Raw genomic sequence first — 16,764 nt, forward strand, 5'->3', positions numbered from 1 at the left:
GTGGCAATCTAAATAGGGGGTCATGACCTGTCAAGGTGGGTGAGAGGGTGACAGGGACAGCTGGCGAAAAGCATTCTATGCAGGGAGAATCACAGCTGCAAAGGCCTTGGCTTAAGACAACGCCTGGAGTGTTCTAGAAACAACAGGGAGGCCAGCATTCGGAGGACAAGCGGGCAGAGGGGAGAGCACTGGACAGGCCATAACAAAAATAAGAAAATATGTTATATAGTATTTGTTTCTGCTTTTCTGACACATGATGACTACAAAAGCTGCTAAAATTTGCCGGGCACGGTGGCCCATGCCTGTAATGCCAGCACACTGGGAGGCCGAGGCGGGTGGATCGCCTGAGGTCAGGATTTTGAGACCAGTCTGACCAATATGGTGAAACCCCGTCCCTACTAAACATACAAAATTAGCCGGGTGTGGTGGCACATGCCTGTAATCCCAGCTACTCGGGAGGCTGAGGCAGGAGATTTATTGAACCCAGGAGGCGGAGGTTGCGGTGAGCCAAGATTGTGCCATTGTACTCCAGCCTGGGCAACAAGAGCGAAACTGCATCTAAAAAAAAAAAAAAAAAAAAAAAGCTAAAACTCTATTCTAATTGCTGGAGGGAAAATTATCAGACCCCATATAACAAAGAAAAAGAAAGAAAATAACTGAAATGACATTTCCATTGTTTTACTATATACAGATGTTTTGCAAAGTTACTGCATTCATTTAAAACATAACTTGGGTTATACTTAATATATAAATGATTTTTATGGGTACACATGGTTATAAAGATGGAAATAACTGGCTGGGCGTGGTGGCTCATGCCTGTAATCCCAGCAATTTGGGAGGCTGAGGCAGGCAGGTCACCTGAGGTCAAGACTTGGAGACCAGTCTGGCCAACATGGTGAATGAAACCTCCTCTCTACTAAAAATACAAAAATTAGCCGATTGTGGTGGTGGGTACCTATAGTCCCCTACCTAATCAGGAGGCTGAGGCAGGAGAATCGCTTGAACCTGGGAGGCAGAGGTTGCAGTGAGCCAACCTCAGGAAGGAGGAGATTGCACCACTGCCCTCCAGCCTGAGCGACAGAGTGAGACTCTGTTTCAAAAAACAGAAACAAACAAAACACCTCCCACCAGTGTGCAATATGCCTACCTCACAAACAAGCATGTGTCCCCTTGAACGTAACTTGTTTTTGAAAAAAGATTTTTAAAAGTTTATTTCTTTAGATTTTTAGGTTGAAACATACATACATAGGCAGATTGTCCACAGAACAGAAAAATCTCTGAAAAAACATAACCTTATACTGTTACGAGTTATCTATGGAAACGGTTTGTTAGGAACCATGAAACATGTTTCTTTGATAAAGCAATTCTTCTCCAACGGAACTTTCTATTCAAGGATAACAAGCACAGAGAAAGACCCATGAGTCGTGAGGAGCCCAGGAGTGGTCAAAGTGCGCCCATGGGAAAAGCCACCACCGGATGAAGGAACAGGACCAACCGGGATCCCCCATCGTGTCCCTCCCAGCCGCGTCCCCTCTCTCCAAAGCCACCACTACCCTAACTGCTGAGCACAAGTTGGAAAAAACCAACTTGGGCCTTAGATCCAGGTGTCGGAGCCTGAGGGGATCCGCAGCAGGGAAGGGGAGAAATGGCGCCTGGGACCTCTCAGCTTGGTCCCGATGTAGAAGCCATGTCCTCAGAGCCCCGTCTGAGGAAACGCTTCTCGCGCTGGCTCACGAACACCCCCAGGTGCGGGGCCGAGACAGAGACCCAGGGGAAATGGCCATTTCCTAGGGCTAGTGAAGTGTATCACACACACGGAAAAATTATGGAGTACAGTATAAAATGTGCATAAAACTTGAAAACGAGGGGCCAGGTGCAGTGGCTCACGCCTGTAATCCCAGCACTTTGAGAGGCCGAGGCAGGCAGATGACAAGGTCAAGAGATGGAGACCATCTTGGCCAACATGGTGAGACTCTGTCACTACTAAAAATACAAAAATTAGCTGGGCGTCGTGGCATGCGCCTGTAGTCCCAGCTACTCGGGAGGCTGAGGCAGGAGAATTGCTTGAACCTGGGAGGAGGAGGTTGCAGTGAGCAACTGCAGTGAGCGCCACTGCATTCCAGCCTGGGGCCCGGCAAGGAACAAGATTGTCTCAAAAAAACAAAAACGAAAAGACTTGAAAATAGGAAACTTTGAAGACCCGTATGATTAGGGCAGGCACTTTGGGAATCGGCCCTGAGGAGGCAGGCCTGTGGTAAGGGCTGAATCGGTGGGAAACCCAGGGCAACGAGCCGGACAGGCGGGGCCTGGGAGGAGTGCTCACAAAGCTGCAGTCGGCGGACTCTCCTCTGCGTCCCTCCGACTCTACGCAGTCCCTCCGCCTGCGCTTCAGCATCTCTCCAGCACAAAAGTGGAGGGCACCTCCCCTGCTCTTGAAACCCTCAATATTAAAGGAGCTTTGTCAAGTCCTCATGAGCTTTGCACAGTACCTAATGTAAGTGCCTCATTTTACCCTAATAAAAACTAAGTATTAGACTGATCTACAGGAGGAAATTAGATTCAAAGAGATTAAGGGAACAGTCAAAAGACAGAAATAGTAGGCAACAGACCTGGGACTCAACCCTGCGCCACAGTGGTTCCAAACCCAAGCTCTTTCTACTACACTGCCAGGCTCCCAAGCGTGATCCCAGCTGTCCAACCCCTGGGGACATTCCAGCCAGCAAAGTGTCCTTCTCTAAACTTCTAAAGCGCCCCATCCCTGAAGGAAGCAGCGTGGGAACAGAGAAGATAAGGCAACGGGAAGCTGAAGCCCCTTCCTTTGGGAAAAGGTGGGCACTGATGGAGGGTTTCGGAGGAAAGAAGCTGAGGAAGGACCACGCCGGTCCGGGGGCTGGAACCGCTGAACTCCCTGGTACCGCAGCACAAATGGGCTGGTTGCCCCAGGAACAAGAACATGCAGACATTCCCCACCCTCCACATACCTTTTTCCTGGAAACAGAGCTCATCTCTTGGACCACAGAAGGGGACACATGGCCGAGCTGTTCCCTGCCTTGGGGAACAAGCCAATCTGCAGAAAAGCAGAAGCAGCACCGACGGCAGAGGCAGGGGAAGGGAAACACATCGGGAAAGAGAGAGCAGGGGAGACCTGAAGAGAGAAGGAACAACGAGACGGGAGGAGGAGTGCGGGCAGTGGGGAAGGCGAGACAGACGCACGTGCCAGCTGACTAAATGTGGGGGCCCGGATTTAGGTGTTCCTGAGGCCGGTTCCACATCCCAAGCATGGTTATGTAAATTAACACATCTGCCTCTTGGCTTATGACATTCGAAGTTAGGCTGTACCATTTGCAGTTTAAAGAGCTACTATTTTAGTTGTACATAAAGAACCTTAAAAATCTACAAAGGTGGGGCCGGGCATGGTGGCTCACGCCTGTAATCCCAGCACTTTGGGAGGCTGAGGCGGGCAGATCACGGGGTCAAGAGATCCAGACCATCCTGGCTAACACAGTGAAACTCCGTTCCTACTAAAAGTAAAAAAAAGTTACCTGGGTGTGGTGGCACGTGCCTGTCATCCCAGCTACTCAGGAGGCCGAGGCAGGAGAATCACTTGAACCCGGGAGGCGGAGGTTGCAGTGAGCCGAGATCACGCCACGGTACTCCAGTCTGGGTGACAGAGACTCTGTCTCAAAAAGAAAAAAATAAAGTCTACAAAGGTACCTCCAAAATCATACCAATGCCGGAAAAACTAAGGAAACCAGTTGGTTCTCTTCTTTCTTTTTGAGATCAGGGTCTTGCTCTGTCGTCCAGGCTGGAGTATAGCGGTGTGATCACAGCTCACTGCAGCCTCGACTTCTCAGGCTCAGCCACCTCAGCCTCCCCAGGAGCTGGGACTACCAGGGCACACCACCGTTTGTCTAATTAAAAGAAAATTTTCTTGGAGTCTTTGTCAAAGAAGCTACTCAAATGAAAGTATTGATTTTTATAAATGTTTCCTCCAGTAAGTTTATGTCTGACTATACTTAAGGAACAGGAAAAAAAAAAAAACCCTGTAATTAAACTTGTGCCAAGATGAACCAGCAGCTTCCATCGCGTTTCCCATTATTACAGGCTGGGTATCCCTTATCTGAAATGCTTGGGACCAGAAGTCTTTCAGACTTTGGATTTTTTGTGTGTTTTAGAGTATCTGTATTATATTTACTGGTCGAGCATCCCATATCTGAAAATCCAAAACCTGAAATGCTCTAATGAGCATTTTCCTCCAATGTCAGTCAGTGCTTGAGTTGGTCTGGCTCTGTGTCTCCACACAAATCTCATGTCAAATTGTCATGTTTGGTGCTGGAGGAGGGGCCTGGTGGGAGGTGATGGGATCATGGGGATGGACTCCCCCTTGCTGTTCTGTGACAGTGAGTTGTCATGGGATCCGCTGTTTGAAAGGTGGGGCACTTCTTCCTTTGCCCTCTTCCTCTGGCTCTAGCCGTGTAGGACGTGCCTGCTTCCGCCTCGCCTTCCACCATGACTGTAAGCTCCGGGGGCCTCCACAGCCCTGCCTCCTGTACAGCCTGCAGAACTGTGAGTCAATCACATCTCCTTTCTTTACCAACTAAATTACCCAGCTTCAGGCAGTTCTTTATAGCAGTGCGAGAACAGACAAATACAGTACTCAAAACAGTTTTAGATTTTTGGCTTTGGGATGCTCTTAACCTGTACCATTAGATTATACTCTCTTGGTATAAATTATGTAAAAACAAATCCCAAACTAATAAACAAGCTAGACAAACCTATCAACATACACTTATAAACACAAACACAGGGAATACAGAGACACCAGGTAAAACAGGGATGGTATTTCTGGGTGGTTTAATCATGAATGGCAGTAGGCAGTGTAAGAAAAAATAGTTCCTAGAGCATCATCAATCATGGTTTTTAGCACAGGATAAACCTTTCATTTCATGGTGTACATTTCACATTTAAAAAAAACAAAAAACAAACCTGGTTTACATGATTAAAACAATGGTGAAAATGACAATGTTTACAGAGAGGAATGACTTACAAGCGCACCCTTGGGGCTATGCAGTGGCCAGTCAGCGAGGCCCAGCTTCAAAGTCTAATCCACGAGGCACAGATTTTCAAATCTTTACTTCTGTGTGTGAGAATTTCCTTACAAAGGTAAGGAACTTTAATGGAACTTTAAAAATGTGTGTTCCCTTGTCTGTGTTTAACGACGATCAGTTTGGGGGAGCTGAACCCCTCCCTAATCACAGGCAGGATCGCTTCCAAAATCAGTGAAATGACCGTCTTCTTCCGTGTCTTGACTTCAGGTGTCCGGCTGAACGACGGAGTCTCTTCCTTTCTTGTCGATGCAGTTTCTCGGCCTCCTGTTGCTTCTTCTGCTGTTCAGACTAAAAGAAAAAATTAAATGAGTAGAAGGAAAGAGAGGAAATCCTGTACCTCTTTTCTGGTAACCATCAGGAGGCCAACAGTACTACCATCAATCTCAGACCTGCTCTCAGGAGAAACGCTGCCCATGGGCTCCAGGGGACACGGTGGGGCCGCCGGGACTCTGCTGTGGCAAATGCTGCCCTGGCAGACACAGCAGGACCAAGGCCAACTTTCACCATCAATGCAAAAGCAGAAATTCTGAACCCCAGGCAAGAGAAGGGCCCTGACAGACCAGTCTGACTACAAAGCAGGAGACTGGTTCTTCCACCAACACAACTCGCAAGACCACTGGGATGTTTTAGAAGGGCCTACAGAAGAGCCACCTTAAGATGACATCGCTTACAGAGTGTCCACTTTCCTTTTAGAGGTCTTTGTTTACAAACTAGAGCTATTAGTTTATTCTCACTGTTATTAAAAACAAAAGAAAAAATACTTAAATGTACTAAAAGTACATTATTATCCAGACTCAAGCATTCATTTGCTAGAACTTGTTCCCAAGAATTTTTAGCTGTTTCCCAAAACTCCATCTCTCCTTAAAAGCAGCAAACTGCTCTCATGAATCACTGAAAAAAGCTCAGCAGGCGATGCGCAAGTTCGCAGCCGCAGTGAGCACGCGGACTCTGGGCTGCCTGCTGGAAAGGCGCTCGTGCGTGTCCTCGACGCTCATTCTCACACGGAAGCTAGAGCTCCTCCCTAACCCACCCCTGGTGCCAAACAGTTTAACTCCTTTCAGCAGAAATTCTTAGAAGAGTATCAAGGCAGAATCCACAATAAAGGTAAGTTATACGGTTTTAAAACCACACTTGATGGTTTTGAAAATACAAACTCCTGCATGGAAAGGTCAAAAACGACATTCTTAGTGGAGGAAGTGCACAGATGGGAAATTGAGAAAGCACTGTCAGGGGCCGCAGTTGACAAAGCGGAAAAGCAGCGCCCTATGGACACCCAGGGAACCTGCTTCATGGGGATCTGCATTTTTTACACACCTAAACACATGCACCTGTATGTCATCCTTGAGGAGAAAGTCTCCACATTCACCTCTTGTGGATATTACCCAATCTTCTTAAAGAGTTGGAAGTGAGAGAATAGTGGGGAAGGAAAGGAATTTGTAATGTCAAAAAAAAAAAAAAAAAGAAAATAATTTTTCTGATTCTAGGAAGCTCTTAAACTGGGTTTCTGAATAACTCTTTAAGTCCCTTCTCTGACTATTACCATTCTTCAACTGTCTTTTCAAAGTAAATCCTGGTCTGTGTATTCTTCCCAAGTGCGTCCCAAACTCCTCCACTGTGGTCCATCTTGGAGGCTCCCGCCTGAGCCCAAGCTGCTGTCCTTCCTAACCACGGCCGCCACGGAGCTGCCTTCCTTGTGGTCTCTGCTTCCTCTCAAATACCCTTTGAGGCAACTCTCCATGCAACAGCCAGAAGGATTTTTTAAAAATAGAAATACTATGTCAGTGCAGTCCTGTGCTTACTCAAACTGCAAAGCTGGGTGCCCTGCCAAACATTCTCACAGCCCTCCGCTCTCCTTTGAAGCACTTGCCACAGCTCTAATGATATAATTAGAGGCATATAACTTTTACCCACTCTCTCTCTCCTAATAGACTGGGAACTGTGTGGCAAGAGCCATGTCTGTCCCCAGCATGCAGCACCAGGCAGACATCAATACACGTGTATTAATGAAAAACTCAGAACAACTTCTGACACTCCCCAGCTGAGCAAGTGATGACACCATCAGGAGCCCTGTCAAGTGAACCAACACCAGTTACTTAATGTTTCACTTCTTCTCAAAAGCAAGCTAGTAAAAACAAACAAACAAAAAACCAACATTTCGCTTCTTCATGTTAATCAGGATTTATTAAAAAAGGGTTTCTTCACATGACTTTGGAAAAGGATGTGCTAAATACAGATGAACAAGGTGTGTGGAGCTTCTAAGCTAAGGCACCTCATGAGTCTTCATCATGGACATCAATTCCAAAGTTTTTCCTTATCTGTCTGATGGCAACAGTCACCTTCCAGGATTGCTATTTACATCTCCTGGAACACATGTTGGGAAGCTCTGCCAGACTTTCTCCACCAAGGTAGGAGCTCCGAGAGGAGCTTGTAAGCAGTGGCTATTGTTCCTGCAGAAAAAGGACTATGACTAGCCTCTGTCCCACGGCTGTATCCGGAAGACCCTGCTGCCATGTGACGGATTCAGGAGGATCTCTGGGCGCGGGAGTGCTTCTCCCAGGTCTCCTGCCTCCTCTTCCTGACTACTTCCCCACAGCCTCCAGCACGCCTGTCACAGAGGGAGGAGGAGGACAGGTGGAAACGGGCATACCTGTGTCAGCAACAGCCTCAGCCTTGAAGAGAAACTGTACTAAATAGCATCTAAAAATTAGATTTGGGTGCCAGTTACTGACTTGCTGACTAAAACAAAAAAAATTAGATTTGGGACTGAATCCCAGTTTTGCCACTATACAATTTTAGACAACATTAAAGCACAGATTTTTCCTCTTGAATTTTACTGACATTTTAGAAGGTAAATACACAACTACGGGAAAAACTCAAGATTCTACCTGAGCATATCAAACTTGCGGTATAAAAAGAGAACTGTATGAACAACTGCCTGACATACAATTTACTGGAAACTTACTCAAGTAAAACTGAGATTTAATAACTAAAATGTTGTTAGTCAAGTGAGGAAACACGTACATCAAACATTGACACATTCCTCAAAACGGTTTCAGAGCCTCTGCTTGATTCAGTTATGAAGCCATTTTAAGCAATTCTTTTTTTTTTTTTTTTTTGAGATGGAGTTTCGCTCTTGTTACCCAGGCTGGAGTGCAATGGCGCGATCTCGGCTCACCGCAACCTCCGCCTCCTGGGCTCAGGCAATTCTCCTGCCTCAGCCTCCTAAGTAGCTGGGATTACAGGCACACGCCACCATGCCTGGCTAATTTTTTTTTTTTTTTTTTGCACCTTTTAGTAGAGACGGGGTTTCACCATGTTGACCAGGATGGTCTCGATCTCTCGACCTCGTGATCCACCCGCCTCGGCCTCCCAAAGTGCTGGGATTACAGGCTTGAGCCACCGCGCCCGGCTTTTTAAGCAATTCTTAATACTATTTTTATAAACAAAAATATAATTTCAGAGCCATCTTATTTTCATGTTACCACAAATTTTAGACCGATCTTCAACTCAGTACCTTCCAATTTCAAAAACAGTGGGAAAAGGCTTGTATTTTCATGTTACTACAAAGTAGGTGCCCATGGACCCCACTAAGGGGTGTCTGCAGCAGCTGAGCGGCTGTGCGGCAGATCTGGGGTCCTTGGAGGCTGTGCTGCTCCCGCCCACTTGACATCACCTGAATTTCAGAGGGAATCAAGGAATGCTTCCGGGTATAAAGAAAACTGATACGAAATTAGGAATAGGCACTGTGGGGTCCCTCTGAATGTGTATTTGGCTTACATAAGTGATAAATGTAAGAGGGTAAATTTGCTCTCAGCAGGCAGAATTAACTGAAAAGCTTTTTGCACTTAGAATAATGAAGTGTTTTTATCACTTGGCAAGCAAGCCTCCTGGATGCAGGCTGGGAGAATTTGAGGGAAATCAGAGATGAATGGGTACGGGACGTGATGAGGTGTTTCTCCAGAGCTGATACACAAATGGCCAATGAGCACACGATACGTCATCAGGGAACTGCAAACCAGACAGCACCACTCACCGCCCACTAGCATGGCTGTAATAAGGACGACAGACAGCGACAGGTGTGGGTGTGGAAAACCTGCAACCCTCCAACACTGCTGGTGAGAATGTGAAATGGTGCAGCCGCTTTGGGAAACAGTCTAATAGGTTCCTCAGAACGTTAAATAGCTACACCATGTGACCCAGCAATTCCACTCCGAGGTATAGACCCAAGATACATAAAAACACACGTTCATGCAAACATTTACACGTTAATTTCCATAGCTGATTATTAATAGCTTCCCCCCAAAGAACAAAAAACGCAACCCAAGTGTCCCTTAAAACATGAACGAACAGCAAAATGTGGTATATACATACAATGGTATATTCATCAGCCATGAAAAGAAATGCAATTCTGATTCCAGCTACACCACTGGATGAATCAACCTTGAAAACATTATGCTCCGTGAAAGAAGCCAGTTACAGAAGACTTCATACTGAGTGATTCCATTTGTACGAAATGTCCAGAAAGGGCAAAGCTATAGAGACAGGAGGTAGATTAGAGGTGGCCAGGGGCTGGGGGATGAAAACACGGGAGGAAATGCTAAAGGGTATAGGGCTTCTTTCTGGAGTGATGAGAACGTTCTAGAATTGGTTAGTGTGATGGTTGTCCAACTCAGTGAATACACTAAGAACCACTGAACTGTACACTTTAAAAGAATGCATACGGTCTGTGAATTGTATCTCAGTTTTAAAAAAGAATCTCCCTACTACTGTTTAGGAAAAAAAAAAAAAAGGGATGAAATCTTCGTCATTCTTTTCTATTTGGTGACTGTATTAAGGAGGACTGAGTATGAATGAGAAAAAAATGGAGAAATAAAACTATATCCAGTTAACAGTAAATACTTAAGCAGCTTATTCCTCCTGCAATGTGTGACGGGCATTATTACCACTGGTTAAAAAAACGGGTCTTAGAAACCAGCTGAGAATAGGGTGAGCACTGGCAGAGTGGGCTGTCTTCTAAAACGATAGTATCTGGGCAAGTTGGGCATAACCATCGTGGGGCAACAGAACTCGCCAATTCCTCGTCTTCTTCGAAGTCCACAACACACGAGGTAGCCCTACATCCTTAGATGGTCAGGATGGGGCTTTTGCTTTACAAAGCCGAGCCTCAAGCCACACAGCAATCCAGAAACCAAGACAGCTGGTTAGTCTCCAACAGAGCTAACTCCAGGGCTACTAAGTCCTGCCTCCCTTGGGACACCAGCGACACCCTGCGCTTTGCTGCAGTCAGACATTTGGCCTGCCAGGGCCTCTGCCAGGGAACAGAGCTTCCTCAATAGGGGAAAAGCATGAGAGGGCTGCTCTGGGGACACACACAGAAAACACTATTGAAAGCCTATCGTGAATTTAAAAACAACAATAAAAGACAACTCACTCTCTTTAACGTGAATGTCAACTGTTTGCTGCCGACAGTGGTGTCGGATACACTCAATGTCCCATTTTTTGCTTCAATCTTCAAACGATCCTCAAGGGTTTTGCTATGGGAAATTTAAAAGACACAAAATTAGTCAGAATTATGTTTTAATTTACCATCTGAAACAAGTTTTGATTAGAATTGATCACAAAGGAAAATGTTTACACATGTGGTAAACAGAAAACATCCTTCATTTGGCACAGTAAATTGAAAGAATTAAGTGCACTCAAAGAGTCGTTATTCATATTCAAGAGACAGACTGGAAAACAATGGCTGGCAAAAACTCATCCACTAATTGAATATTTTAAGCGGCAGTACCAAACACTTCAGTGGCTGCTACTTACCTTGCTAAAATAAATCGTATTTCTGAAGACCAAATGCAAAGAGCAATCTACTTTTGAAGCACCTAATTGATTATAATGGTCAGTGGCATTTATGATCTAATGAGATATTTAAACAATGCACAAATCAAGTATGTGATTATTTTAGCCACTCATCCACCTTTTACAAAGGAACCAACACAAATTAAGTCCTCCAGGTCAAGCCACAGAGAAGAGCTGGGATAATTCTGGTTTCTCCTACACTCAGTCTTAGCTCAGTAGCCTGCAAGCCATCATCCCACAGCATGAACAGCTTGAGACATGAATGTCTGATGACGCTGAGAGAAAACAAAAGCAATTACGCTTTGGGTAAATTCTACCGGGTTCTGCTCTGTCCACTGCTATCTCTCCGGCTATCTTTCCTTGTAGCTTCTTATTTGAATTACTCTTTCTGACATACTTTATTCCAAATTTAAATCTCCTTTCTTGATCACGTTTTCCAAATTCTTCCAGGCTCTCCTTATTTATCTATGTCTCTGTTATAGTCTGCTGTACCCTGCATTTCACTGCCATCTGTGTAATTAACACAACCCCTCCTCTGCCTTCCAATAAAGAATATGAATATTGTACCAGTTGTATGAAACTTCACTGCATGTTATAATAATGTTTTATTATAAACTAGAACACTGGCCCTTTTGGTTAACGCGGTTTAGAGGGAAATACACTGAATGAAGCCTAATGATATATATTTTAGTAAGTTTAAACAGTTAATTTTTTCCAGAAATGGCTAAAGCCATAGATTCCTATCCCCCGAGAAGATTGAGAGATGAGAGGGAAGACAAAAGAATCTGGTTCTTTTCTACTCTGTTCCCTCCTCAAGAATAGTACACTCTGTCTCCTGCCCTCCCTGCCCCAGACCAAATTCAATGCAGCCCTTTAAACTGAGTGCTGAGAAACTTGACTGGAAAAAAGAAAAAAGGAAAAAAAAAAAAAAAAAAAAAAAAAAGGCTGAACTGTTTGAAATGGTCTTCTTTTCCCTGAAATATGATCTTTGTAACTAATTACAGCTCCTAAATGATCTCCAAGACAAAGTGATGCTCCTTTGAAATTCCGAAGCTAATGTTTGATGTTCACACCATGAGAAATTTATCTCTAGTTTACAACTTGTAGTAACGTACTAAACATACCTTCTTTATATAATTTGAGACATAAAGTGGTTAGCATAAAAGTGAAACTCTTTTCTAAGCAATAATGTTATTAAGAAGCACTTTTAAAGTACTTTTCATCTTCAAAGTTCTTTATAGACTAACTAATTAATCCTTTCAACATCCCTGAGACAGAAGTATTTATCCTTTATAGATAGCAAAAAAAGGGAGGTAAGATGTGAAATGACTTGCCCCAGGCCAGGTAAGGATTCGGTTCTAAGCCCAGGATTCCAATTTCAGAATTGCCAGCTTCCAGGCCTGTGTCAGACCATAGTTGATTTATACAGTTTGGTTCGGGAAACTTGTCCATTAAGTATTCTCAATGACAAGCCTCCACATGACAAACTGAATGAAATTAAGATTTACGTTAGCTTTTTTTGCTTCTAACAATTCAAAAGCGAAGTGTAAACGGACTCTAGCATGCATGTGAACTGTGTGAGCCTCAGCACATTCCTCAACCTGTTCAGCTCATTCTTCTTTCTTTTCATAGCTACAAACTCTGAGGTTTAAAAGGTAACGGCCACTGTGCCTGCGGAGTAGCCATTCTTTTACTCCTTTACTTTCTTCATAAACTTGCTTTCACTTAAAAAAAAAAAAGGTAACAAGAATTCCAAATAACTATGGAACCACTGGGACAAGATGATATACATAAAACAGTAATTTAGGAAGCAAGAGACTTTTCCAGTAAATTGTGGGAAATTATCACTCTGTTAAGAATGACCTTATTTCCTCCATGAAAGGGCATACACATTCCGGATTTTCTGTCAATGTACTTTCAATGTGCACTTGTAAAAACTTGTTCTGTTTAGGCTACTTGGAAAAACAAGCTGGGTTTTAGAATGAGCCATGGCAGAAGATCAGACACAAACAGGGCTGTGTGTGGAGATTTCTACATTAAAGAAGTTCCACTTCCCTCCCTTTGAAAGTCAGTTTACTGAAAGCCTTTGCTAACCAGCAGTTCCACAGCCTGCTTCTTGAGTGTGACTTTGGTCAGAGACCTAAGAAGTCGACACTGCTCTAGGAACACCTGAAAACTCCTTATTGAACGGGAAAACGAAAGGCAGAAAAGCACGCTGCAGGTGCTTCTCCGTATGTTTCCTCCAGGACACTGGCAGGTGCAGAGGAGGACAGCAGAACCAGCCTTCCCTCCCCTCCTCCTCCGTACTCTTTTCCCCGCCTAGGCTTTACTTTAGGTCTGTCGGCCATGGGGGACTTTTCCACTAGTTTATAGTAAAGGTTTCTAGGGGAAAATCTAATTGAAACAAGCAGATTAAAAACAATCCCCAAACTTGTGATTGCTAAGAAAAAAGATACAGGTTTTAAAATGTTATAAGTGGGATTACAGGCATGAGCTGCTGTGCCCGGCGTACTTAGCTTTAAATAAGTACCTTTGACAAATATTTACATATGCCTAAGGTTTACTGGAAACTTTATTTGAATGCGTTAAGTTTACATGTGTTGCTTCAAAGGCCCTATTTTAGGAGACTTAAACTCAAGCAACCATGAACTCTGATGCCTCATCTATAGGCATAACTAAAATTTAAAAGATTCCTAATAGCCGCTGTCGCTGGGGTGTGGGAAAACAGGCACTCTGGCCAGACTGCAAAGTGCTCAAGCCTTTTGGGAGGGTGATTTGGCAGTCTCTATCACATACCCCTGCTGATCCAGCAAACTCCTACTAGGGATATATCCTAAAGAAATACTTGTCCATGTGTGTACATATTTGTGACTGTGAAAAGGGCAAGAGAAGCAAAATAAGCAACCTAAACATCCAGTTAGAGGAATATTACGTAAATCACAGCACATCCACCTTAGGAAATAGTTATGCAGCCAGAAGGTAGACTTGCTGGACCTACGAAGATGTGCTGTTAAATGAAAAGAGCAAGTTAAACAGTACAATTAGGCTAGGCAGGGTGGCTTGTGCCTGCAATTCCAGCACTTTGGGAGGCTGAGGCAGGAGGATATCTTGAGGCCAGAAGTTCAAGACCAGTCGGGCAACAAAATGAGACCCCATCTGGACAAAAAATTTAAAAATGAGTCACATGTGGTGACCTGTAGTTGCAGCTACTCAGGAGAATGAGGTGGGGGGATCATTTGAGCCCAGCAGGTTGAGACTGAAGTGAGCCATGACTGCACCTCTGCACTCCAGCCTGGCCACAGCGTGAGACCATCTCAAAAAATAACAGAGTATGAGCCATTCATGTTAAAGAAAAAAGCTACAACTATAGATCTGAGTGCAGACACATACGGGAGTAAACGCATCTTTTAAAGGTGAGCAGTATGGTGCACACACAGCCATGAGCTCACGGAGGGAGGTGGGGATAGGAGAGACTTTAACTTTCAGTCCACACTCTGCACTGTTACAATAATAACATGCCTACATACTATTGAGTACATACTCCTTGAGTACATACTCCTTGAGTAATAAAAGATGCTCTTTTTAAAAATTTAAGCCTGGAATTTCATTACTTCCCAGATTAAATTTTTAAATGCTTATATTAAAACAAGGCTGCATTATCTCAGCTCTTACCCACTATCAGAGGAACGTGAGTTGAAGAGTAAAAATATGCTACCTTAATTCACAAAGCGGACGATGCTGCAGGCATAAGCAGCTCAACAAAAGCTACCCAGCCACCTGGTGAAGATGAGCTCCCCAAAGGCAGGAACTTCTTAAACATCTTTGAATTTCTAGGACCTACCACAGGGCAGGGACTTCAAAGAATGCTTTCATAAACAGAACTGAAAAGCCTCCTGGCAGCTAGTGTTTACTACTCACGAAGAGGAGCTATCCTTAATCTGCTGAAATGTGGAGTTTTCATTCTAGGGACTGTCTTCCGCCACTGTTCACCAACGCACACACCTCCACTACTACACCTTGCAGGTCACGGCTGCTCCACTACCGGAAAAGGCTGACGTGCCCAGATTCCTGAGGCCGACAAGCGTGTGGACTTCCCACCCTTTCCACCTATAAACAGAATTACGTCCACGCATCGGGCTTCTTTCCTCCGTGTCTCTGAGGATGCATTCCTGGTCTTTTCTGAGGCTCTCCTTACCTGATACTCGGGCCCACTGCCACCCAGTTCCTTACCAAATGCTACTGTGTCAACTGACTCAATTCTCTCCACTCCTTAGTACCCTCTTTCCACGGCTGAGTCTTCTCTGACTACTAACAAACCACATCTCTCGTCTATAAACTGCTTCCCATCAAGTTACTGGCTTTCATCCCTTTCTTTTACTACCAAACTTCTTGAAAGACTCACAAACACTAACTGTTCACCATATTTTCTATCTCCCAGTCACTCATCTCTCTACTGCAGTCAGCCATTTGGCTGGACTGAGAATCACATCTCGGTAAGGCCATCGGCATCCTGGCCTTTTCCCAACCTTCGTGCCTGGGCCCCCGCTCCGCTGGCGTTAGCAGCACGCCCTCCTCTGAGACACTCTCCGTGTTTGACCTTTTCCTGTTTTCCCCTCAGCTCTTGGACAACTCCAGGATTTTTACTGCCCATCTTCTCCTTTGCCTGCTCTCTAACAGAAGTCCTAGCCCTAGGCAATCCGTGCATCTGGGAGGTCTCTAAAATCCTATGCAAATGTGTCACAGGCATTTGTATTTTTCTCCAGAGAGGTGTATGGAATGGATTTTTATCACAGATTCAAGTAGAAATATTTGGTTTTCCCCAGGCTTCTATTCTTAACCCTAATCTTACTCTATACGATTACAGTAAATCTCTTTTCATTCATGATCTTGAGCACACAGTGAAAGCTGGTAGCTCTCAAAGTGACATCTCCAGCTGCCTCTTCATGGGCCCGATGGACACTGCCATTGGTTTATTGAACGTTGACTGAGAGGACGCCTGGGCTCCATCTGCGTAATGCGCACAAAACCCAGCTCACTGCGTTTAGCCTTACACCTATTTAGTACTCTGTATTTTTTACCTCAATGGCAACATTGACAAGACACCTCAGCATCATCCCTGTTCCCTTCTCCTTGGATATGAGGAACCGATGTGGGAGTTTGTGCCCATTTTTCTTTCGCACTCTGAATCTTTTGGTCTGTCTGCTCCCCTCCGCTCCATCGTTCAGGCCTGTGGCCCTTCTAACTGGCATGATTCTAACAGTTTGAGAGCTGGTCTCTGGGTGACCAGTTTCTCTCCACATTGTCTTTCTAAAACGGAGATATTTTGCTAACAGGCTTCCGGGAACAGGAACTTTTTATGGCTATGTTTTTATTTGCTACAACAATCATGTGGTACTTTTATTATAAAAGTATTTATAATACTAGGGGAGGGGTTGGGATATATTTGATCCCATTCATCTAAGCTGTAAGATGGTGGCTTTCCAGTGCTTGGTCAGCCACTCCTCCACGCACCCAGTGCTCTGGCTATAGGAGGGCACCCCCCACCCTTCACACACCTGCCTGTGTCCTGCCTGTGGCCATGCTTGCCTCTGCCAAAAACGCATTCTTTCCCACTAGCCCTGAGGCCTCCGCTCTGCATCTTTCCAAGACCAGTTTCCGTATGACTTCCAGTCCCCTCAGATTCAGCCCTTCCTTCTTCTGTTCCTTTCCCATGAGCACTTCAGGCACGCAGGCCATGTCTTTCTTCCATCCCTTGGGTCTAGAATGGCGGTCTGCTCGCACTGGGCAGTTGAGAAATACTTGA

General features: G+C 44.8%; 1 protein-coding gene across 1 annotated transcript in view; it reads right to left on the reverse strand.

Moving 5' to 3' along the window:
* Positions 1-4,837: 4,837 nt before the first annotated feature.
* The window catches only part of NOL10 (nucleolar protein 10), a 118,480-nt gene continuing 106,553 nt past the window's right edge, over positions 4,838-16,764 (reverse strand). Inside the window, exons 20-21 of the mRNA XM_039460578.2 lie at positions 10,540-10,642; positions 4,838-5,396 (exon numbers count right to left, since the gene is read on the reverse strand). Coding sequence (XP_039316512.1) covers positions 5,277-5,396; positions 10,540-10,642 — 223 coding nt within the window. The 3' untranslated portion in view covers positions 4,838-5,276. The remainder of the gene's footprint in view (positions 5,397-10,539; positions 10,643-16,764) is intronic.

This window comes from Saimiri boliviensis, chromosome 1 (assembly GCF_048565385.1).
Source record: "Saimiri boliviensis isolate mSaiBol1 chromosome 1, mSaiBol1.pri, whole genome shotgun sequence".
NCBI lineage: Eukaryota > Metazoa > Chordata > Mammalia > Primates > Cebidae > Saimiri > Saimiri boliviensis.